The sequence below is a fragment of the Coturnix japonica genome, chromosome 3, assembly GCF_001577835.2.
Source record: "Coturnix japonica isolate 7356 chromosome 3, Coturnix japonica 2.1, whole genome shotgun sequence".
Taxonomy (NCBI): Eukaryota; Metazoa; Chordata; class Aves; order Galliformes; family Phasianidae; genus Coturnix; species Coturnix japonica.
In genome coordinates, this window is record NC_029518.1 from 56,947,440 (window position 1) to 56,970,192 (window position 22,753).

The following is a 22,753-nucleotide window of genomic DNA, read 5'->3' on the forward strand; positions in this document are numbered from 1 at the left end:
TAGGTATTTTCTTTTACGCGATGTACTCATGTGGGCTATGGATTTATTAATATATAAATCATTTACCTTTTTGAGGCTTTCTAAATGTGCTGATCTTTCCTAATGTTAAATATTTCTTATTATCAAGTACTTTGAGTACCTCAAGTACTGTGTTCAGTTTTGGGCCCCTCAATACAAGAAAGACACCAAGGCTCTGGAGCGTGTCCAGAGAAGGGCAACAAATATAGTGAGGGGTGTGAAGCACAAGTCTTATGAGGAGTGGCTGAGAGAGCCGCTCTAGCATTCAGGCTCTGCAGTTGTACTGAGTATAACAAGGCAATTTGAGAGTCCATAATATATCAAACAGCTACGTAATCAAAAGATATTTAAGTAAAATGCTTACATAGTGAAGATAACTATAAATAACTGTAAGTACTAGTTCTTAGTAGGGCTCAATAATAAAATCAGTATAATGTATAATGTTCTCTTCAAAGTAAGAACAATTTGGAAATTATTCTTATTTTGCAATATTTTAATATCGATTAGCATTTAGGTTATTTTTTAACACCAGTTTCTGAAATTGATTTTAAAATTTCTCCAATGGACGTTATCTTTTCCAGTTTAACATTTTATCCAGAGTTAAGGTAAATAAAAAAGGAGGGGGAACAAAAAAACATAACACTGAAAGGCTTACTGGTACATCAAAATCCATTTTCATACTAGAATAATAAAGTCTGGTGTGGTTCTAGTACTCCTGAATGTGTATGACCACTGTTATTTTTGTCAGGTACATTAATGCTTCAGTATGTCTTTCATTTAAGAAAAAAAGAAAGGCAATGTAAGTAAATTTATTTATCAATCAATGTTTAATTTGTTTGTTTTTGTAATCTTAATCAACTGTAAAGTGACCAACAGAGCTATCAGGCATTAAGAGAACTGTTGACTTGGTGAGATGGATAAATCCTGCTGAAAGGTCTAATGAAGCGTCACTAAATTAAGTTTTTCATTTCTGAACTTGATTTTAGACCACTTATCCTTGAGAACGCCTAAGTAGTCTGAAAGCTATTTCTCACAAAACTGTTGTGTGAAGTTTTAGCAATAAGGTATCCTACTGGAGTATACAGACTGCTTTATAAAAATGCAAACGGCGCACTGATGGATGTTGGGAGTTTTCCAAAAATTTCTATCTTCCCATAAATTTCACCTGTTTATGCAGCTGTACATTTTGTGGCAGGTTCTATAAATTCTGTTCTATCCATTCTTTAACTATGCGTTAAGGAACTTCTTATGCAGTGAGATAACTGATAAGAAAACACATTTCAAAGAGCATTATTTTAAAAAGCCATACCTAGGCATTCCATTATTAGTTTCCCAACATGACAGAAAATTTTTTTCATAATGCACATGGAATACAGGACCACTGTTACCTTCACATCACCTTAACCTCTGTAATTCTCCCATCTCTCACAGATGCTTAAGGGATGCATTTCTCATGCCTTCCCCCTTTGTGTTTAATTCCTTTTTCAATAGGTTGATTTACACAGGTTTTGTTTAAAATATACAAAACTTCATTATTTACTGATGCTTTAAAATTTAGGTATGATTTCACTTGGCATCCAATGCTAAAAGTATATAATCCAGGAGGAAACAAAAAGATTGATTATCTTTCTAAGGTGGTAATGGACCTCGAGGCAGGTAGAAAAACACCCTCACAGCATGTATTGCACTAGTGATAGTGGAAAACAAACTATATCATTTGATGTGACATTCCTGCCTACCCTGCCAACCCCCCAAAAAGAGCTACATTGTAAGTAAAACTTGTAGAATTGTTCTGCTGATGCTTCTGGTTTACAGCAGATTTTTTCATGCTTATGAAACAACTTCTACAGATGTTTAAATGGGAAGAAATAACTATAATCAGTACCTTCTCATTATTTCACATTGTTTTTAATCCTAGCTTTTTTATTAATGGTTCTTTGCACTGCTGCTTTATTAATTTTCTTTCTCTTGTACAATGCATGCTCAGTACTGTTTCTGGATCTAGTGATTTCAACAGAATATACCAGAATACTGGTGGAAAACTGAATGTGTGATAGAGTTGTTCATCTCCTCTCCACTACCTGTTAGAGGCAATAACTTAATTTCTCTGTGCGTTTCTAATTAGTGTGCTCTCCTGCATCACCACCATTGTTTTAATTCTGTTCCCCTGAAAACATATAGATTTATTCCTGGATTCTGTAATTGGTGACCAGACATTGCTATCAGCACCCACTTCTAATTCTTCTTCTGCTTAGCTTTTTTTTTTCCCTAGAAGTCTCAGATTCTCTGCTCTTGATTTATGACTATGGAGGAATTCAATCTTGGAGGGAATTCATTGGTCTTGATTGGGAGTGCCATATAGTCCCAAAAGCCCAGCATCATTTAGTACGCTGACTCAGATGTTTTGAATATGAATTTAGACCTGCATATAATACACGTGAATTTATATCAATAAACAAATTTGTTCTCAGAGTTCAGATTGGAAATATGGACACTAAAGTAATTGCTAATCACCATTAAAAACAAAATTGTCTGAAAATGTTCAAATTAGGAAGGAGAAGAAAAATATAGGAATGCTATTCTATTTTTTAGGCCTTTTGTATAAGATATACTGCATAAATTGATGAAAGTTGTGGCAGTGTTAATCATCCTTACCAACATATTTTAATCTATGTTTATTTAGCTACACTTGAATTTGTGCCAGCACATCCATTTTACTTTATAAGCAAAGGCAACACAAAATAAAACCAACTGACCTATGAAACAATCTTAAGGTCTCTCTGTTATTTGTCTTGGTCTTTCATGCTTTACCAAGCGGCAATTTTTGATTAGTAGTAATAATAATAATAAATAATGTGCTTCCACAGGCCATAGAGACCCATCTCATTCGAAAATCAAGTGGAGGACTGACATACATCGCTGAGTGGAAGGGTGGACTGCTCGAACACAAGATGGGACATCTGACTTGTTTTGCTGGAGGCATGTTTGCTCTAGGAGCAGATGGAGCACCTAGTGACAAGACAGGCCATCACATTGAGCTTGGTGCTGAAATTGCTAGAACTTGCCACGAATCCTACGATCGTACAAGTAAGTACAGTATCAGAGAGTTTGGTTTTATGAAGGCAGCCATCTATTCTTAATTCACAGTGGTGAATAAAAGTTGAATCATTGTAAAAACTCCCAATCTTTTCTCTGATAAAATTTTGCTTTGATTCAGAAGTAACTTTAAGATTGGCTGCTTTGTTTCATAAATAATTTCTGTACATCTGGATTATAGCTACTAATTGTAGTATCTAACATTACAGCTTTTTTTTTTCTGTGTTTCCAATTTCTTCATAGCCAAATACAAGTCGGGGGGGATATGTTCATTTATGCATCATTAATTATGCTTTATGCACACACACAAAAAAAAATTATCCACAGTTCTGTTTGTATATATAATACTGCAAACAAAGAATTGCATGAAGAAAGTGAATCTCTGTGCAGGAAATTTCTTTGGATTCTTTCATCTTATAAAAATAGCCCTGGCAGCATTTCAGATCCCAGAGTGTATTTTCAACACAGAAAAGTGAATATCCTCATCTTTTAAGGAAAACCTAATATGTTGCTAACTATATTAAATTGCTCAGAATGCAAATGTTAACATCACTGTTCAAACTGGAACTGCTGTTTAAGACATTGATAAAAAATAGCCCTTTAGCACTGTGAATTATTTGCAAAATATTGGAAAAAAGGAGCTGCTGTAGTACCTGTCAAAAATTATATACATTTTAGGTTGCCTGCCTCATGTGGTATGAAATGATCGTTAATTTGGCAGGTTACATGATTTGAAACCTTTTAATGCCTTTCCTTCAGCATATGTTTTTATATTGGGTAGGCATGAAACTGGGGCCAGAAGCATTCAGATTTGATGGTGGAGTTGAGGCCATTGCTACAAGACAAAATGAAAAATACTACATCCTACGACCTGAAGTCATAGAGACCTACATGTACATGTGGCGGCTTACTCATGACCCAAAGTACAGGCAGTGGGCATGGGAAGCTGTAGAGGTAATGTTCTACAGGATTCTTTTCTTATTAAATTCTAGTATCTTGTTATGTGAGCTGTTAAACAAAATCTGAATTTTGCTTAGCAGTTGAAGAGTAAGTAATCTTTTTAAATCAGTAATATCAACTCAGATTTCCAGAGATTCATTTAGTAAATGAGAGAAGATGATTTTGGCTGACTCATCTCCTGTTGGTACTGTATACTTAAAAATACTTTGTGATTTCCCTGATCAGGGTCATATTTGAATGTTCTGTTGAAGATGCTGAGTATTGCTGCATGTGAGTGGAAAGTGAAAATATGACATATTTGAGTCTTAGACATGGAAATAAGTTCTATGAAGTGTATTTTCTATAGTAATTATGTTAAGTGATTTTAATTAGGGTGATAAAGGCCAAGATTAAGTGTCCAGATAGTACCAAACATTCTAAAACTAAGTTACTTTTAACAATAGGTCATCTGGACTGAGCTCCATTAATGATAACAGTCTCATCAAGATTTTAATTTCTGTGTCCCACAACCTTTGAATTTCAACCAATAATGCTGAATCTAGCAACATGAACATTCTACACTACAAAACTTGTCAAATCCATCACTTTTATCCCCTACTGATAGTTCAGGTTGGCAGTGATGTAGTCACTGAGAGAAGCCTGTGGGCTGCAGGGGACTGGGGCTGTTCATGGATGAAGTGTTATCTTCTGTCCCTTCATTTGCACGTAGGGATATGGAGAGGACCAGGAAAATCCATCTTATAAATACTTGCCTGAGAGTCTCGTGCCTCCACAGGAATTATGTCTTTTTTTTTGACCATGGAGTGGGTTACTTGACACCTGGCCTGATGGCTGATGATGATCAGCTCCCCATAGGTTGAAGGGGGAAAAGAATACTGGCCCAGGAGCTGTCTGGGCTCATTGACATTAGACTAGATTTGAAGGGGGAGAGGGTGATAGCAAGTCATGACAAGATATGGGATGGCAGAGCTAGAGTTGTAGGGACAAAGGGTTAGCAGGGGCCCTCATCCAGCTACATCTTATGATGAATATACTAGGCAGCAAGCTGGCAGAGCTCATCACCAGGGCTTTAAACTAGATTTGATGGGGGAAGGGGATGTACTGCTGAGGAACAGAGAAGAGTCAGGGAACACTGTAACTTCAGGAAGCAGCAGGGGAAAACATCAGATTTGTCCCAGAGGTTTTTGGGAGGGCTCTTCATAGAAGGTAATGTGACTGAATGCCTAACTGAAGTGATTCTTTACAAATGCTTACAGAATGGGAAATAAGCAGGAGGAACTGAAAATTGTGGTATTAACTACAATCATATTGCCATCATGGAAATATAGTGGGATGACTCACGTAACTGGAATGTTATGATTGAGGGTTATGAGTTTTATGAGCTTTTTAGAAGGGATAGTTGATGCAGGAGAGATGGAGGAGTTGCCCCCCTGTTAAGAAGTGATTAGACAACAAAAAGGTTTAGAGCCTGTAGGTTAAAATTAGGGACTAGTCCAATAAAGAACATCTGGTGGTTGGGGTCTACTACAGGCCACCTGATCAAGGGAAGCCTGTTGATGAGGCCTTCTTGCTTCAGCTGCAAGAGGTGTCACACTCACAGGCTCTCATCCTGATGGGGGATTTCAACCACCCAGATATCTACTGGGAAAACAATGTGGCGAGCTCCTGGAGTTCATCAACGATAAGTCTATTGCACAAACCCACCAGAGGTGAAACGTTGCCGGACCTGCTGCTCACCAATGCAGAAAACAGATAAGATCAATCACAAAAGAGGTTAAGATCAGAAGCAGCTTGGGCTGCAGCAACCATGCCCTGGTCAAGTTCATGATCACAAGGAACGTTAGCCTAGCAAAGAGTAGCATCAGGACTCTGAAGTTCAAAAGACTGAACTTCAGGCTGTTTAAGAAATTGTTGGAAGTGATCTCCTGGGAAACTGTCCTTAGGGAAAAAGAAACAGAACAGAGCTGGCAGCGCTTTGAGGATGCCTTTCTGAGAACACAAGATCCCTCCATCATCCAGGATAAGAAAGCAGGCAGACGAGGCAGGAAATCAGCATGACTGACCAAGGACCTGATGGTCAGGCTGAGAGAGAAAAAAAAAATGGAAAGTACAAGCAGCAGAAGCAGGTATGAGCAGCCTAGGAAGAATATAGGGATGCTGTCTAGATGTGCGGGGATGGGATCAGGAAATTCAAGGTGCAGATGGAACTGAATTTGACGACGGACATGAACAACAACAAGAAGAGGTTCTTTAGATACATTGGGCAGAAAAGACAGGCAAAGGAGAGTGTACCCCGTCTGGTAAAGGGGAAGTGAGTTCTGGCCTTCTCAGACATGGAGAAGGCTGAGGTACTTAAGGCGTTCTTTGCATTGTTCTTCATGGCCAGTCAGGCTTCTCATGCCTTTTGTATTCCTGAATCCTTAAGAGGGGGCCAGGAGAGCAAAATCGCAAAATCTTGGAGCAAGTCCAAGACCTCCTCATGATGCTGAATGTGAACAAGTCTATGGGGCCAGATGACATTCATCCCAGGGTTCTGAAGGAACTGACTGATGTAGTTGCCAAGCCACTCTGTCATTTTTGAAATATCATGGCTGTTAGGCAAAGTCCACTGGTGACTGGAAAAAGGGAAACAACACTCCCATATTCAAGGAAGGGAGAAAGGAGAACCAAGGGAACTACAAGCTGGTGACCCTCATATCTGTGCCTGGGAACGGATCTTCCTGGAAGACATGTTAAGGCACATGAGGGAGCCAACACTTCTCCATCAAGGGCGGATGGTATCTGACCAATCTGGTGGCCTTTGGTGATGGAGAAATGTCACTGGTGGACAAAGGAAGGACAACTAATATCATCTACCTGGACTTCTGCAAGGCCTTTGACTTACCACATCCTTATCTCGGAATTGGAGAGATATGGATTTGATTATGTGGATTAAAAATTGATTGGATGGTTGTAGCCAGAAAGTTGTTGTCAATGTTTCTGTGTCAAAGAGGGGGCCATTCAGAAGTGGTGTCGCCCAGGGGTCTGTTTTGGGACTGGTACTTTTCAACGTTTCTATCAGTGATGTAGATGGTGGGATTGAGTGCACCCTCAACAAGTTTTCTGATGGCACAAAGCATCTGGGTAGTGCAAATGACACAATAGAAGTAAGGGACACTATCCAGAGGGACTTGAACATGCTGGAAAAGCGAGCACACTAAAAGAGGATAGATTTTGGTTAGATGTTAGGATGAAATTTTTCACTTAGAAGGTAGTAAAGCACTGGAACAGGTTGCCCAGAGAGGCTGTGTGTGCCCCATCTCTGGAGGCATTCAAGACTAGGTTGGATGGGATCCGGGCCAGCTTGATCTGGCAACCTTGCCCATGGCAGGAGGGTTGGAACTAGATGATCCTGGAACTAGGTTTCCTCCAACCTAAGCCACCCTGTGATATGCAATTATTTCCCTTATTTCAGTGGTTAATCAGTCTTACTGTTGGACATGAATACTATTGGATCTACCTTGTTTTGTCCTCCAGACGGGGGCTTATAGTGTGCTTCCAGAGCTCACCTATTTTCTCCTCACAGTGATGTTGCACTTCTTAAACTATCTTTTTGCCTATCACTTGTTGAGATTTTTAAGGGGACTGAGGTCTTACGAGAAGATTAAGGAGGCTAAAGAATATTAATTTTGTGGCTCTGTATTCTAAAGAAAAACACAAAGAAAGAAAGCAAAACTCCCTGTGGTGTTTTGTTATCAATGACCCCTCAGTCCTTTGCAGGGCTGTTGCCTTCTGGGATTTTAAAACCATCCTGTTTGTTAGTTTGTCCAACACATCTTGTTTCTAGGAATGTATGATTGTAACTTCAGAATGGCCCTCTGCTAGTTGTAGAAGCTTGCTCTATAGTCAGGAAAGAACACAATGACTTGTTGCACAATTACCTGTCCCTGTGAGACCCTACTGGAGAGCTATTACTGCATTACAATTCCATGTACCTGGCTGCAACATGACATCTGCTGGCTCCCTATACAGCAACAAAAGTCTGTAATTGTACTCCACCACATTCTTTCTCTGGGATACTGAATGTATCTCAAATTTGTGCAAGAAGAGCGTTTCAATTTTGGTTGTTAGATACTGTCAAGGAATTAAATTCATGGTAAAATCTGCTTTCCATAGTGGAACTTTACTAATTTCCAGCTCTTTATTTCTTGCATATTCTGTGCACTTCTATATCTGCAGTAAACATTATAATTAGATAGGTAGGGTGTAATTATTTAGGACAATGTGTTTACTATCTTCAGGTGTTGGCTGTACATGTCTTTAAATGATATGTTGCTGAGTTACTGATTCCAAATTATTACTTTTTATTTTTTTATTTATTCATTCATTTTTGCAAAGCCCCTACTATAGAGAGTTGTTCCCATACTTCCTTCTTTTCTAACACCATCCATATGCATACATTTTCCTACTGGACTCTTTCCAGACAGATTATAATTGAAATGTTTGGAATCACCGTTTATGGAAGCCACTAAGCTTCAGTAATGCCAAGTTTATAATGTTCTTTCTCCAGATGATTTTCCTGACTCATTGTTTCTGCCCACACTGTTAAAATTGTTATAGACAATTAAAATGTTTTCCTTATTATTAATATTCTCTGCCCTGCTTCAGTTTGTTTTTGTTTATTTCAAGTCTGTATACTTATTTACCTTCTTATTGCTCTTCCTAAGTTCCTTGTTTAACATTCTTGTGGCTACTTTTGTCTAGCTCTAAAGTAATGGTTTAGAGCCCATCTGCGGCAGATGCAGCTGGTCCCATTCTGTACAGGCCCATCTTCCATTGTCTTTGTGTGCAGCTGCGTGTTTCACAAAAACAGATCTTGCAACTTCACAGAAGTCATGCAGTCAGCTGTAGCATTCATATATTTTCCTTTTTTTCTCCTTTGATGTTTCTAGCACATACAGCTCTACTTGATGCTGCTTTTTTATTCATTTCAGCGTGCATCATGATAGTTTACCACAACTACTTCACAAGTCCATAGATTCACTAAGGATAGAAGTGACCTCCAAAATCATCCAGTCCAAATGTCCATCTATCGCCAGCATTTCCCCATTAAAACACGCCCTTTAGTATAGCATCTAGATGTTTCTTGAACACCTCTAGTTCAGCTCACTCTCGTTTTTAATACTTGCACCAGAGAACACTTGTGCTCTCTGGGAGTTCCCTACCCACTGAATATGGAAATTCTAGTTACCAGCACTGTTGTCATTAAGAGAAAGCAGAGACTGGAGAAAAAAAAAGAAAGAGGGGAGAGGGGAAGAGTTTAACAATCAGTTCATTTGCTTAGTCTGAAAATGCTGAGTTTTAGGTATTTCATGTCCATTTTCAACTCATGATACTGACAACAGTACTTCATTTTTTTTTTCGAGTGCCCACATAGTAAGAGGCTGCAGTTGTGTCATGGTCATGAACTGTTAAGCTCTCCAACACATAACATTCTCTTACTTTTATAGTCTGAAAAAACACTCTTGTCTCTCCCTTTTTTTCACTCTGGAAACTTGCTTTCCTGCCTCAGTTTGTCCAAGATCATTCTGTAGGTACTTCAGTTTGTGGAGAAAATGCAGTGATAACCAACAGCAAAATCCACTTTTACTGAGTCAGAAAGATTTCATCAGCTTAGCGTATGAATGTCTCCCTTTCTGCATTATAATTATGGCACATATTTTGAATTCATAACACTTCCTTTGTTTTTTTCCTTTATGACACTTTGAGACTGACAACTGGTTTTCACTTTATTTATGTTTTCCATTACTAGCATAACTGATCTTAGCCACTTTCATTTTCCAAGGTCTACTAATTTAAAATGTGTTAAGTCAATTCTCCTCACCTACCACTACTCCACTGTAGGTACGAATGTCACTGTGTTCTGAAATGGAAGGCACGGGCACAAAAGGACATTCCTGCCAGATAAATAGTGGTTACAACAAAGATATTTTTATGGTATTAACACCAGATGATAATGTTCTGTTCCTTTAGTGTAGTGCAAAGTAACTTTCAGGGGTAAGATGATCCACATTTGCACAAAGCAGTACCACCAAAGGGCTAAAATGATGCAAGTTGATCTCTTAGTTTTTGACACAGCAGTGTATTCAGTTGTGTATATGGTGTCTCTCCACAATTAACTCTGGTGATCCTCATGAGGAAAGCTTGAACTACATTAGAGCATATAAGCCCAAAAAAGCAATTTGTTTTATTTTGCTTCACCCTCATTAAAATGCAGATGTTTCCTTGAATACCAGCTTTATCCTTCAAGTTCTCTTTCTGTGGTGCCTCAGAAAATATAATCTTGTATTTGACATTGAAAATCCAGGCACAGATTCAGCATTTTAAATTCATTGCAGGTTCAAGTAGATGAGAGAAAAGGAATTCCAGCCAGGGGAAATTACTAGTTTAAACTTAAGTATATTTGTCACTTAGTAAAACTGTCCAGGAAAATTAAAGAACTTAAACACACACAAGAGAAGACAAATAGGCCTGTTATATTTTAAAGGATCTCTTCTGGAGAAAAATGTCTTTTAAATGTACAATAGGCAGCTTACCCTCCAGTGAAAGCAATAGAGAGCCTGATGTGCAAGCTAAATATATGCAGATTGCTTAACCGTACCTCCAGCATCAAGGAAACATAGGATATCTACTCACAGCAAGACTCAGCTTTTCAAGCAGGTGGAGGTGATAGATACCTCAGTAATCCTTGTTGACTTTTAGTTCCATCTTTCATCAGAAAACACTTATTCTGCCTGCTTACTTGTTTTCAGATGTATCTTCTGCCTTTTCATTAGTTTCTGCTATATGTGGTTTAAAATACAGAATAGAATATCCAGAAAGAAAATCTATACATCTCATAGTCACTTCAGTGATGTTTGTAATAACTTCAGAAATTGAGGAACTATTTGTGTAATGGAATTAGAGCCTTTCATCTCCTCCTTAGGGTTTTGATGAAGCTCCGGGTATTTCTGCTTGAATGTTGTTGCTCACATGCCTATTTCCACAGTGAGCACTATGTTGCAGAGGAGGGTGATCTTGGGTAGACATAGTCAGCCATGATACTCACTGTTATTTTCCTTGTTAGAAATTGTTTACAGGTAAAGACCATTTTCTGGATTTGTTTTTGAATAATGAGGTGTTAAATTAAATCATTGTAGGTTCTCTCCAGGATATTTAAATTTAACCACGTGGCTTTCTGTCTAACCAGAAGCAAAGGTTTTTTTTTCAGAAAGATTTTTGAAGAAAAATAGGATCTAATGCAGAAAGAAATACAGTCGCAGCCCAATATCAGATGTTTCCCTATCAAAAATGAAATAATTGAAAAAGAAAAACCCAAAAGCCCTCAACAACTTACACAGGAAAGGGACAGCTGGCTTCCGCTTTCCAAAACTAAGGAAAAGAAAGGCAAAGAAAAGATTGATCTTAATCATAGCATTCAGTTCAGTCACAGTAAGTTGTAAGCAGTAAAATATGACCAGAGAAGGTGTCTGTGACAGGAACTCTGAAGACTGTACAGACAAGCCTATGACAGAGAAGGTAAATAGAAAAGAGAAAATAATGAACAGTTCTTATATCTTTACACTGATACTCCAGTATACATTTCCCTCTGAAAACTGGTTTATGTTCATTTCTTTTATGAATTTATCATTCTGATTCTCTTCTTAAATGTAAAACTACACATGTGTTTTTAAAGAGATTTCCATCTGGAGCTCTATCTATTTTTTAGCTCTTTATCAAATAAAAATTGTCAGAAATTTGTGATAGTTATTTGTGTTATTGTCAAACAATCAAAATGTGACAGATTATTCATATTATTCATATTATTAAACATCTTGTCTTTTCTTTCTTTTTTTTTTTTTTCTGCTCACCTGTTTTCAGGCACTGGAAAAACATTGCAGAGTAGATGGTGGCTATTCCGGTATTAGAGATGTTTATAGTAATCATGAAAGCCATGATGACGTGCAGCAAAGTTTCTTCCTTTCGGAGACACTCAAGTAAGTTAAGAAAGTTGCTTTCATTAATATCAAGTAGTTCTATGTATCATCTTTACAGATAAGTATTTATCATTAGTACCCTTGACATTCATGTAACAAAATCTGACTGGAATAGTAGAGCTTTTCTTAGGTGACAGGATGCCAAATTGCCTTTTTTTTCCTCTCTTTTATATCAGTAAAGTAAATTCTATGACTTTTGAAAATTATCTTTACTTTTGTTAAGAGCACTTGGTAGTCTTTGGTGAGAAATTACATCTACAAGCATTGATAGGTTCTAGTTACATATGCCAACACTAGGGAAACAAATTGAGGACACAGAGAACTTATCAGGCATACGTCACGTACATTTCATTTTAAATCTGCAGACTGAGGGGGAAAGAAGAGCAACGTTGCATGGTAAGCTCACACATCCTGTTAAAAGGAAAAAAACAAAAGTCTTTATTTTATATTGCTGTCTCCAAAATTGTTAATAAAGTGTAGGAAGTTTAATTTAGATGATCTACAGAGGTCTTCTCCAACGCCTATGATTCTGTGAAAAGCCTTCATGGGGGATGGGGATTCAGAATAAATTTTCATTTAGGAAGGAGAGTTTCACCCCTAAGATATCTTTAATAATCATGTTAGAGAAGCTACTACACTATACCATTATACTAAATAAAATGATGGGGATTTTTTTATTTTTATTTACTGCTGGCTTTAATAGATGCTATCTTAATAAGTGGCTCTCCAATCTCTTGGTCCTAGTACTAGGAGTTGGCTTTTATTCTTCAAAATTCCTAGGCCAGATGTCTCGCTCGGAAGTAATATGGGATTGGACTATAGTATTTTCATTACTTCACCTTGATAAACTGAACATTCAGGAGGAAAATGTATATACATATTGGTTATATGTGATCAAAATAGTATGTATTAACATTACAAAGGATGAAGTGGTAGTGAAATAAAGTAGTATTTAACCTTGAAAACATAAACATATTTTTCCTCTAACAGAATAGAGGAGCTGGGCTGTTGGTCTCTACTTGTTATTGCCCTTGATTCCAACCTGAGTTGAGTAGCCCCAGAGTTTTGTGCTAACCCTTATTATGCGAGGACATTATATTTTCTGTATTGTCAGTGGTTTCCATTGGTAGGTTTATCTACAAAAATCAGGTATTCATGTTTTCTTGAAAATGATTGCTGACATGGTCACGTTTTCTGCTTTTTTTTTTTTTTTTCTTGCCAGATACTTATATTTGCTATTTTCTGATGATGATCTTCTTCCATTTGAGCACTGGGTCTTCAATACAGAGGCTCATCCCTTCCCTATTCTTCGCAAAGAGAGTAAAGAAGAAAAAGAAAAATAGATCAAGTTTTAACTTGTTTCATTCCTTATGTTTCTTTCCAGGACTGGGCGTGTGATTTTATTTTAAATCCTTGAGTTAAATTCTTAAATCAAGCGTTTTGCAGTCTGTTTTCTTTAACAGTAAATATTTATGAATGGACCCAAACTAATAAAAATTCAGTCATTAATTGAACCACTTTTTAGATAAGAAATACAACATCTGTCCAGATTTTGTTAGTCTGCAGTGTAATCTTGGCCAAAATGAGCAGAGGGTCAGCATGCTACTTGTTTCCTGTTATACTTTTCATTTGACTGCAAAATTTTTTCTCCTCCATGAGGAGATGTCTGCTTTAAGCTGTAATATTTTGCCATGTTGCAAAAAGCCATATTGAATTAAGTATATAAAGAGCTTTTTTCTTTTCCTTTTTTTGTTCTATGTTGATTTGTTTTGTGTGTCATCCAAGACAAATATTGTGACTGTGACAGCCTCTTCTTATGCGGGTCTATCATTACTTGGTGAAGTATCTGATGTATTTCATTGTCAATTAAGTCTACATAGGAATATTTTCATCTCATGCAGACACAACTCTGAAACTGCAGTATGTGTTGGAGTTAGTCTCAACTAGTCTTATGAGTTTAGCACATTATTTAGCACACTAGTTTTTCAGGTTTTTATTAGAATATTACTGTAGAGTAAATAGTTTCTTCCCTTTTCTAAGTGGAGTAATCCTGATGCCTTTAGTCAGGCCAATATGGAGTAAAATAAGATAATCATTTCTTATTAAGAAAAGGAGATTTGCCATCTTTATGTTTTTTAATCCAGTAGCTTTCATTCGGTTAGATGGTAAAAAGACAAAGTAAAGCTACTAAATGCATTTATCCCTGAAGTTAAACTGAGAATTATACCAGAGACAGTTTGGTTTTCTGTGACATTCTCATGCACTCAGACTGGTTCAGACTTGACACTAGTCTTTGTACTTGATTGTCATAAAGCAATTTAATGTATCTTTATGAATAAAATCATATTCAGATGCCTGGAAAAAAACTCATCTCCTGCAGAGAGGAAATTATCCAGCACAGAACTAAAACTTACTGAAAGCACCTACTCTGGCTTCTTTAAGTGACAGAAATGCATTATGTTGTAAAATTGTCCTTAGATTATAAGCCTAGTTTACTAAGAAAGGTAACAGTTTTGCCAAAAAAGTTTTACTTTATGGTATCACCAAAGGGAAAAGAATCAGGCACAATCAATACCTTATTTTACTTAAATGTAGCTTGGAGTGTCTTACATTGTTTTTAAGTCTACAAATGTTTTCACTCAGTGAAAGAATGAATTTTATACATTTTGAGTAGGGTATAACACCTGACTGCCCATTCTGAGAAAGTGCATTATGAACTGATTTGACTGCAACTAAACAAATGGCTCTGATCAGTTATCACTTTTAAACCTTGTACGCTGTCCATCTCGCATATCCAGGGTAGCTAATCAGAGCTGAGGAAATGTGTTTGTTTAGGCATTACAGAGTACATTTTACCACTTTTTTCTATACTGATTGAGGTCTGTAGTGTAGGCTTTACTTATGTAGAAGCCAAAAGCAAAGATAACATCACATATATTTTTATAAACATGGGAGGCTGACCCATAAACTTTTCCCTCTGGAGTGTGTAAGATAGCACTGCCTGTCTGGTTCCACTGCAGACAGAGAAGACAGTCTGCCATGTGAGCTGCCAAAGACATTTCTACAGGGGGCAAAGCAAGAGTATCTCCAGTGACACTGCTTCTTCTTTCAAAGGCCTGGCAGAGCTGTGCAGTCATACATGGAAGTTAACAGAAGGACTCTACTGAGCCTCTGTGACCCAGAGCAGGGAGAATGAATATGAATATAAATATATACACAGCTGCCTACTATAAAGCCTGCTGGATGGAATCAGCAAGTTGCCTTGAAATTTTTTTGCTCTTGTGCAAAAGTATTATATTTTTAAGTATGGATTCTCTCATGTCACAGTAACAGCGTGAGAAAAGTGAAGAAGGAATCCTTGGCCCTCCTCTGTTGAAAAGCAGAATTCCTGCTTATGTTAATAATTCAGGATTTGTAACCATGAAGTACTGGAGTATTCATTATATTTTGTCAGAAACTGTGTTTATAAGGGAGCTTTTTTCCCCCCGTTACAACAGAGAAATGATAGCTATCTCTCTTGCTAAATACACAATTATCTTTCCCCTTAAAAGAAAAAAGATTATACTTTTGTCTTATTTATCTTTATGCCTACCACGTGATAGCGCACACACTGCTATAGGCCCCACATCGGTTAAATAACTTCAATAACTCAGACAGAAGCGGTCTCTGAGAAATGCATTTTGTAACCCTCTTTTTACATGTTTTTCTGAACCACAGTATGCTTCCCCCCTGATGTGTCCAGCAGTCTTGTGTTTATTTAATAAGCTTCAGAGAAACAGTGGAGAACCTGATAAGCTCTTCTTGTTTCAAAAAGCGGGCAAACACAAAACTGTTGTATGCATTGGGTCCTACATGCTTAAATACGTGTCATGACTGTTTACTTGTAATACAGACACTCAGTGTGAGTATTTTTTAGTTTGATAGTTATGATTATTTGAAAGAGCACAAATTTGATGTGACTGGTATTGGTATTCAGGTTGTATGTACAAACTGCACTATACTGTACTTTTTGTAAAGAAATGTAAGTAGACGAGAAGATTGTACAACGTGTAGATCTGCCAACTGTAAGAAAACTTTTCATAAACTGAGAATATATTGATTTTATTTTTATTTTTTTTAATAACCCCAGAACACCAAAGCGAGTGTAATCATTTTGAAACAGTCACTGCTTACCAGTGGTTGTTAGATTGCTGAGATAACATTCATGTTATTTCCCATTCACTTAACTAGCTGTGTGAAAGTGGCTAGCAATGGTTGCTTTATGTCCCCACTCATTCATAAGAGCAAAAGAAATTGCATTATGGAGGGGTATAATTTTTGCATAAACACACCCGCCTATCCTCTTTCCATTTCTGTGTAGCAAAATAACACATCTAAATCTGCATATGTTAAGTCCTAAGAAATAAATCCTTTTAAAAGACAACCATACTGTTTCGTAGAAAAAAACAAACAAACTTGTTCTGATCATTTGTGAGATATGTATTGCATATTTGTTGATTATACACAGATTTTTGCAACATCCTATGGCTCACTGTTTCTATGGTGACTCTATCATACACATTTTCCATTTCTGAGACATTTAAATTGGTTTTGATTTGTACATATTCCATTTAGTCTTCTCATCTTTATATAAATCCTGAAATGATGGAATACGTAATAGATCAAGATGCTTAATTTTTAAGAACTTATATTTGTAAAAATTTCTCTATTGTGAATAAAGTCTTTTAATATATCTGTTCAACTTGTTCTATTCTTTCCTAAGTCAGTGCACTGCAGAAGTAACTACAGTAACCTGTTGCGTAGCCTGGTTTGGCTGCTGAACTCATAAGGTTTTGTCAGCAGATTGGTTACACACGGGTTAGTACTCTCTGTTTGTTTAAATACTTTTGTTAATATTCATTTAATTTTAGTCAGCTCATAGAATCAGTACCACAAAAATCAATTCCTAGAATTCACAGGAATGTCTTCTCCCAAATGTGATTTGCTAGACGGTAAGCTTAGTAATGACAGTGGGAAGCTTGGAAGTCAGGCAGCAAGCAAAGCAAAGTGAAGGTCAGTCACTCAAATACACATCGCGAAGTGCCATTTAGAAACAAGCACTTGGGTTGAGATGACAAGTCTGTCAGAGAGCCTGGTGCTACACGACATGTAATGAAACACTGTTGTTAGCCCATGCTCCAGAGGAGAGAGGAATAGTTCACAAAATCACAGAATGATTGTCATAAGTTGTCATAAGAACTGTAACTACACTTTATGTCAGAAGGCTGTGCCTTTAACATCTCTGATCTAAACCTTGAAATAACAGCCACACCTCATAGATAAGCTTGTTTTTTCTGACTAGTAGAAACCGTCATTGAAAGATGATAGTAAAATAAGCTGCATGATTTCACAAAGCAGTCTCAGAAGCATCTATTTTTATCCAAAGACTTACTCATCACACCTGTGCAAGTAATTTTTCAGGGTAGCTGTTTGATCTAGTGTTTCATTTCTCCAGCACAGCTGTGCTTGTGCAGCTGTAGAGCACAGTTTTCGTGGTGGCTGAAGAGCAGCCCCTGCCTGTCAGTACTCTACCCTGGCTTCAGGGTCACATAAAACGCTGCTTGATGAACATGAGATGTAAATACAAACCTGAGTTTGACTTTTGACTCATGCAGTTTGGTCTCCCGCTTGAGCAGTAATTGGATGTTTTAATAGTTTCTGCCAAAGGAAAGGAATTAGGACTGAGTTGACTGTTAGTCAAGATGAAAAGAATTTACACCACTCTCTGTGTTGCCCTATGGTTTTGCTCTAGTACTAGAGTAACCCAGCACTCATCAGAGGGCATCTGCAATGGAAACAAAGAGCCCCTTCAGCTAATCTGCCTTAATTGTGGGAATACCCTGCCCTGGTTCATCTCAAACACAGGAAGAAAGTGTCAAAAAGCAGGCTGTCAAACCCAGGGAACAGTCCCCCAGCCTGAGAGTTCATGTGTGTCTATTAGGAGAAAGCACAAAACAGGTTTTTTGCTTCCTCTTGGCTTCAAGCATTTTCAGATGTGCAAACTGGTGGCTGCCACATGTGATACAGCTGCAGAACAGGTCTAGCTAAAAGGCCAGCACACTCTTAGCATTCAACTGTACTCAAAAAGCCAGTGCTTTGCCTCATTGTTTGGTTATCAGATCCGCCATCTGCATCAGCTCTTACTCATCCTCTGATTAAAGTCACTGTAGATCAACCTTCCCTCAGTCCCTCCCCTTTCCAAACTTTCTGTGCTCACCTCATGGTGGATTTGCAGTAGGTGCTTTGTCTTTCAGTTTCCACACTGACATTTTACAGGATGCTCTCAGTACTGACGTTTAGTCCTCTCGCTTCAGTTATGTGTTGCCTTCACACTATCATTTAGCATAGCACAGAGCTACTATTAGTCTTTACTACCTAGCAGTACAAAAATACAAATAAATCATCAACACAATTTAATTATACTATCACATTCTGACTATTAAATTATCTATCAAGGAGTATAACCCTAGGGCACAGGGATTTGCTGGTACTGTAGAAGCTCTGAGAAGCACGCATGACAGAGGAGCCAACACTGTTTATTACATTAATCCATGTGAAATATTTAAAGAATTTTGGTTCTGCAAATTAGTGATCCTACAATATGTTAGACAAAGTACAATGGGTGAATAGTGGGCTGATGGGCCAGACTCAAAGGGTTATAGTAAATGGAATTACACCAAGCTGGCAGCCAGTCACCAGTGGTGCTCTGTGGTGCTCTGTTTTAGGGCCAGTTCTCTATGATGTTTTCATGAACAGTTTAGATGCAGGACTGAGTCATAGAATATCCTGAGTTGGAAGGGACCCACAAGGATCATGAAGCTTGACTCCTAGCTCAGTACAGAACTACTCAAGATACAAACCCAGTGTCTGAGAGTGCTGTCCAAATGCTTGAATTCCAATAGCTTAGGGTTGTGACCACTGCTCCAGGCAGCCCATTCTACTTTTTTTAATCCCAGACTCTGTCCCCCATATCACTGGGAATGGGGAGAGTGAGCAAATGATTGGGCAGTGCTTAGCCACCTGCTGCATTAAGCTGCAACAGGCACCTTCTGTGCAAGGAAGGGCTTCTGCTCAGCCTGAAGAGAACTGAAACCTACTAAGACATACAGTACAAATCATAAGGAAATGTCCTCTATTCACTGCGGCTATACATGAAACTGAGGGCCAGCTAGCTCAGGGTGTGGATTCACTAGATGTAAGAACTTATAGCTCTTTGGCAATTTTCAATGTAAATTTTAGTTAGAAATGTTTTTTCCTGTATCAAACACTGTCATCTTTTGACCAGAAAATCCATCTGGACAACCAGAGGCTTGGGTACTCGTGTGGGCAGTGAAAGATGCAGGTCAAACATCAGCAAAAGTTGTAAAATTTGAAGAGGAAAAGGACCTGGGAGTGTTGGTTGATGCTCAGCTGAACACACACTGACAGTGTGCCCAGGTGGCCAAGACGGCCATCCTGGCCTGTATAAGAAATAGTGTGGCCAGCAGGAGCAGAGAGGTGATCATCCTTCCATACTCAGCTCTGGTGAGGCCGCATCTTGAGTACTGTGTTCAGTTTTGGGCTCATCACTACAAAAAAGACATCGGAGACCTGGAACATGACCAGAAAAGATCAATGAAACTGGTGAGGGGTCTGGAGAGCAAGTCTTATAAGGAATGGCTCAGGGATCTGGGATTGTTTAGCCTGAAGAAGAGGAGGCTCAGGGGAGATCTCGTTGCACTCCCACTGGCAGTTCTATCCCACTGTGGTCCCTTCTTGCATGTTGTCTGAGCAGGGCCCAACAACAGGATCAAGGTGTCCAGGAGTGTCAGCTGCCACAAAGCCTGGAGCCACACACAACACCTCTGCAACCAGAGCCAGAGGGAAGCAAACTTGCCTAAGGCCTGCTGCAGCCAGAGCATTTCTCTGGAAAATCTGCAACCCAAGTAAGATCACTGCTTTACTTTTTTTTTAATAATTTCCTGTACTTATATTTAGCAGGGAATTGCCAAGAAGTAGCTTCAAATATGCATTTGAACCAGCTCTCACCACCATGATCCATCTGACTGGGGGCCACAGCACAGCACACACTGACCCAAACCAAGCACAAGAACAGCTTGCACAAAAGCAACCCCCTGCTCATGCAGCCCAGGAACCCAGGCTCAGGACTTGGGTCGTTTGCAACCAGTGTCTGGAGAACAGAAAGAAAGAAGAATTAACAGGCTGAGAGTACAGGAACTTCAAAGAAAAATGCTAGAAAAACCTGAAAGTCTCTTAAGAAAACTTATTTCCTCTTTTTCTCACAAGGCACCTTTCTACCATAAGTGTCACTGTAAGAATATAGACAGATAGAAAACTAATTAAAATACAAGTTTATGGTCCAATGGGACAGAGACAGGAAAAAGTGAGTTTATCATCTTATTGATCACCTCTCTTCTGACACCCACAGATGCAAATAAGGGGGAGAAGATAAGGCAGGACCTATACAATGAGCAATTACTCAGCAGGCTTCTCCAGAGTCTCTGAGCCAGGAAGGACATGAGCAGCCTAGTTTCTGCAATGGCCCTTGACTGCTGCAGTAAAATTTCCATTGCAATACTCAGTTCTTGAGTGAAACCGGTTGGTTTTGCACCCACATCTTAAGATCTGAAAAACTATATTAGGTTAAAGGAAATGGAGGCTACAGAGAAAAAAATAACTTGGCATTCTTGTTTCACATTTATCTCTGAATTACCAGTAAAGTACTGCACAATTTTTTCTTAGATCAGAAATTGAATACATCTGTCCAGTAAAATGCTGCTGCCCCCACATCACTTCAGTTCAAAAATTGAATGCTTCTCAGTAAAGAAGAAAAATCACGCCAACTCTGTTGGTGTTTTATACTATATTTACAGGTATAAATATCCACTTCTGCAGCAAGATTTGACAAACTTTAACGTAGAGTCTCAGCATGTCATCCCCATTACTTTCTGTACAAAGGTAAGAGGAGGAGGAGAAGCAACCTCACATTCAAGTGACTGGATATTTTCTGACTGTAGAGTTTATTGGTTGTTCATGATCACAAGTTGTTAGGGGTAGTCAGTCTCTTCTCCTTATACATTATCTGTCATCATGGTGAGCTAACTGGAAATTTTCTTGCATCAACGAAGATTTCTCTCTCTTAAAGTAACTTATGCAGGAGGAAAACCAGCTCAATTTAAGTCAACAGCCAAACTCCCATTTATGTGTACTTTAGTGAAGTCAATTTTTCACCCAGAGAAAACATTTCATGCAATTTTACATGGAAATTTATGAAGCAGGTATGGCATAGGGAGCACTGTGAGAAGAAAGCAGAGGTGCTTTGTCTTTTCTTTTTATTAATATCCTATGGATGATCTATTTTTAAAATGCAGTTTTTTTAGAAGATAAACACTGTGTGGGTTTATTCACTCCCAGCAAACTATACATTTTCTTATAATTCAGAACTACGTTGTACCAGGTGGAAAAAAAAAAAAAAAAGATCAGTGAGTTCCATTCAACTGATATTCAGCTTCTTTAGTTAAAATATGCATGTCTTCACATGAATGGCTTCAACAAGATTGGGAGCTTTATTTTCTCTATCACTCTCAAATACTTTCAACCATCATAACATCTCCAGCTCTTTCCCAAACTCTCCCAGCACTGGCTGCTGGCATCTATAAAGTATAATCTCCACCTTACATAATTTGCATACAAAATCCTGCAGTCTCTTTCTATTTCTCGGTGGAGATTTAACAGCCAGGAATAATACTGAACTCCCATTTTGTGAGAATCCATTAATTTTATAAAATATACTGCAGAACACTTACATGCACACCATAAATATTATATATTAAAATAAAACTGCCCTTGTCAGATAAGAGACCCTTTTGAGATGCGTTATTAATAACCATCATTTATACTCTATAATGCCATAAATGTGGAACAAGTTATGCGGATGCATTCTCTCCCTGAAATGTTTTTTACTATGGAAGATATGATAAATTTAAGTCAATGGTCAATTTCTCAAACAAGATAAGGGCATAAGGAGATCAGTGGTGAAAAGATTAAGGCAAAATGAGCTGCAGAATGCACTGTGTTGGAGAAGAGACATCAACATAAACTTCCATTTTCAGAAACAACAAAGCTGTGTAAGGACAATGGAATCATTTAGGTTGGAAAAGTCCTCTGCGGTCATCAAGTCTAACAGTTAACCTAGCACTGCCAAGTCTACCACTAAACCATGCCCCTAAGCAATACATCTACATGTCTTTTAAATACACCCAGAGATAGTGATTCAACTGTTTCAGCCTGTTCCAATGTTCCACAGTCCTTTCTATAAAGAATTTTTTTCCTAATATCCAGACCAAACCCTGTGCAACCTGAGGCCATTTCCTCTTGTCCTGTCAGTTGCTGCTTGGGAGAAGAGACTGATCCTACCTCACTACAACCTCCTTTCAGGCAGTTTCAGACAGAAATAAGGTCTCACTTGATCTTCCTTTTCTCTATGCTAAACAGTCCCTTTTCCTTTAGCTGCTCTTCATGGAACTTGTTTCTGTAGATGCTTCACCAGTTTCACTGCCCATCTTTGAATCATCATCAAGCAGACCAGTAACTGAACTGCAATGGAAACTGCACTAATGCTTCAG

At 38.2% G+C, this 22,753-nt stretch overlaps 1 protein-coding gene across 1 annotated transcript in view; it reads left to right on the top strand.

Annotated features, from left to right (window-relative positions):
* MAN1A1 (mannosidase alpha class 1A member 1) overlaps positions 1 to 16,821 on the top strand; it is a 129,776-nt gene extending 112,955 nt beyond the window's left edge. Inside the window, exons 9-12 of the mRNA XM_015858710.2 lie at positions 2,886 to 3,105; positions 3,896 to 4,068; positions 11,974 to 12,089; positions 13,312 to 16,821. Coding sequence (XP_015714196.1) covers positions 2,886 to 3,105; positions 3,896 to 4,068; positions 11,974 to 12,089; positions 13,312 to 13,432 — 630 coding nt within the window. The 3' untranslated portion in view covers positions 13,433 to 16,821. The remainder of the gene's footprint in view (positions 1 to 2,885; positions 3,106 to 3,895; positions 4,069 to 11,973; positions 12,090 to 13,311) is intronic.
* The last annotated feature ends 5,932 nt before the right edge of the window (positions 16,822 to 22,753 follow it).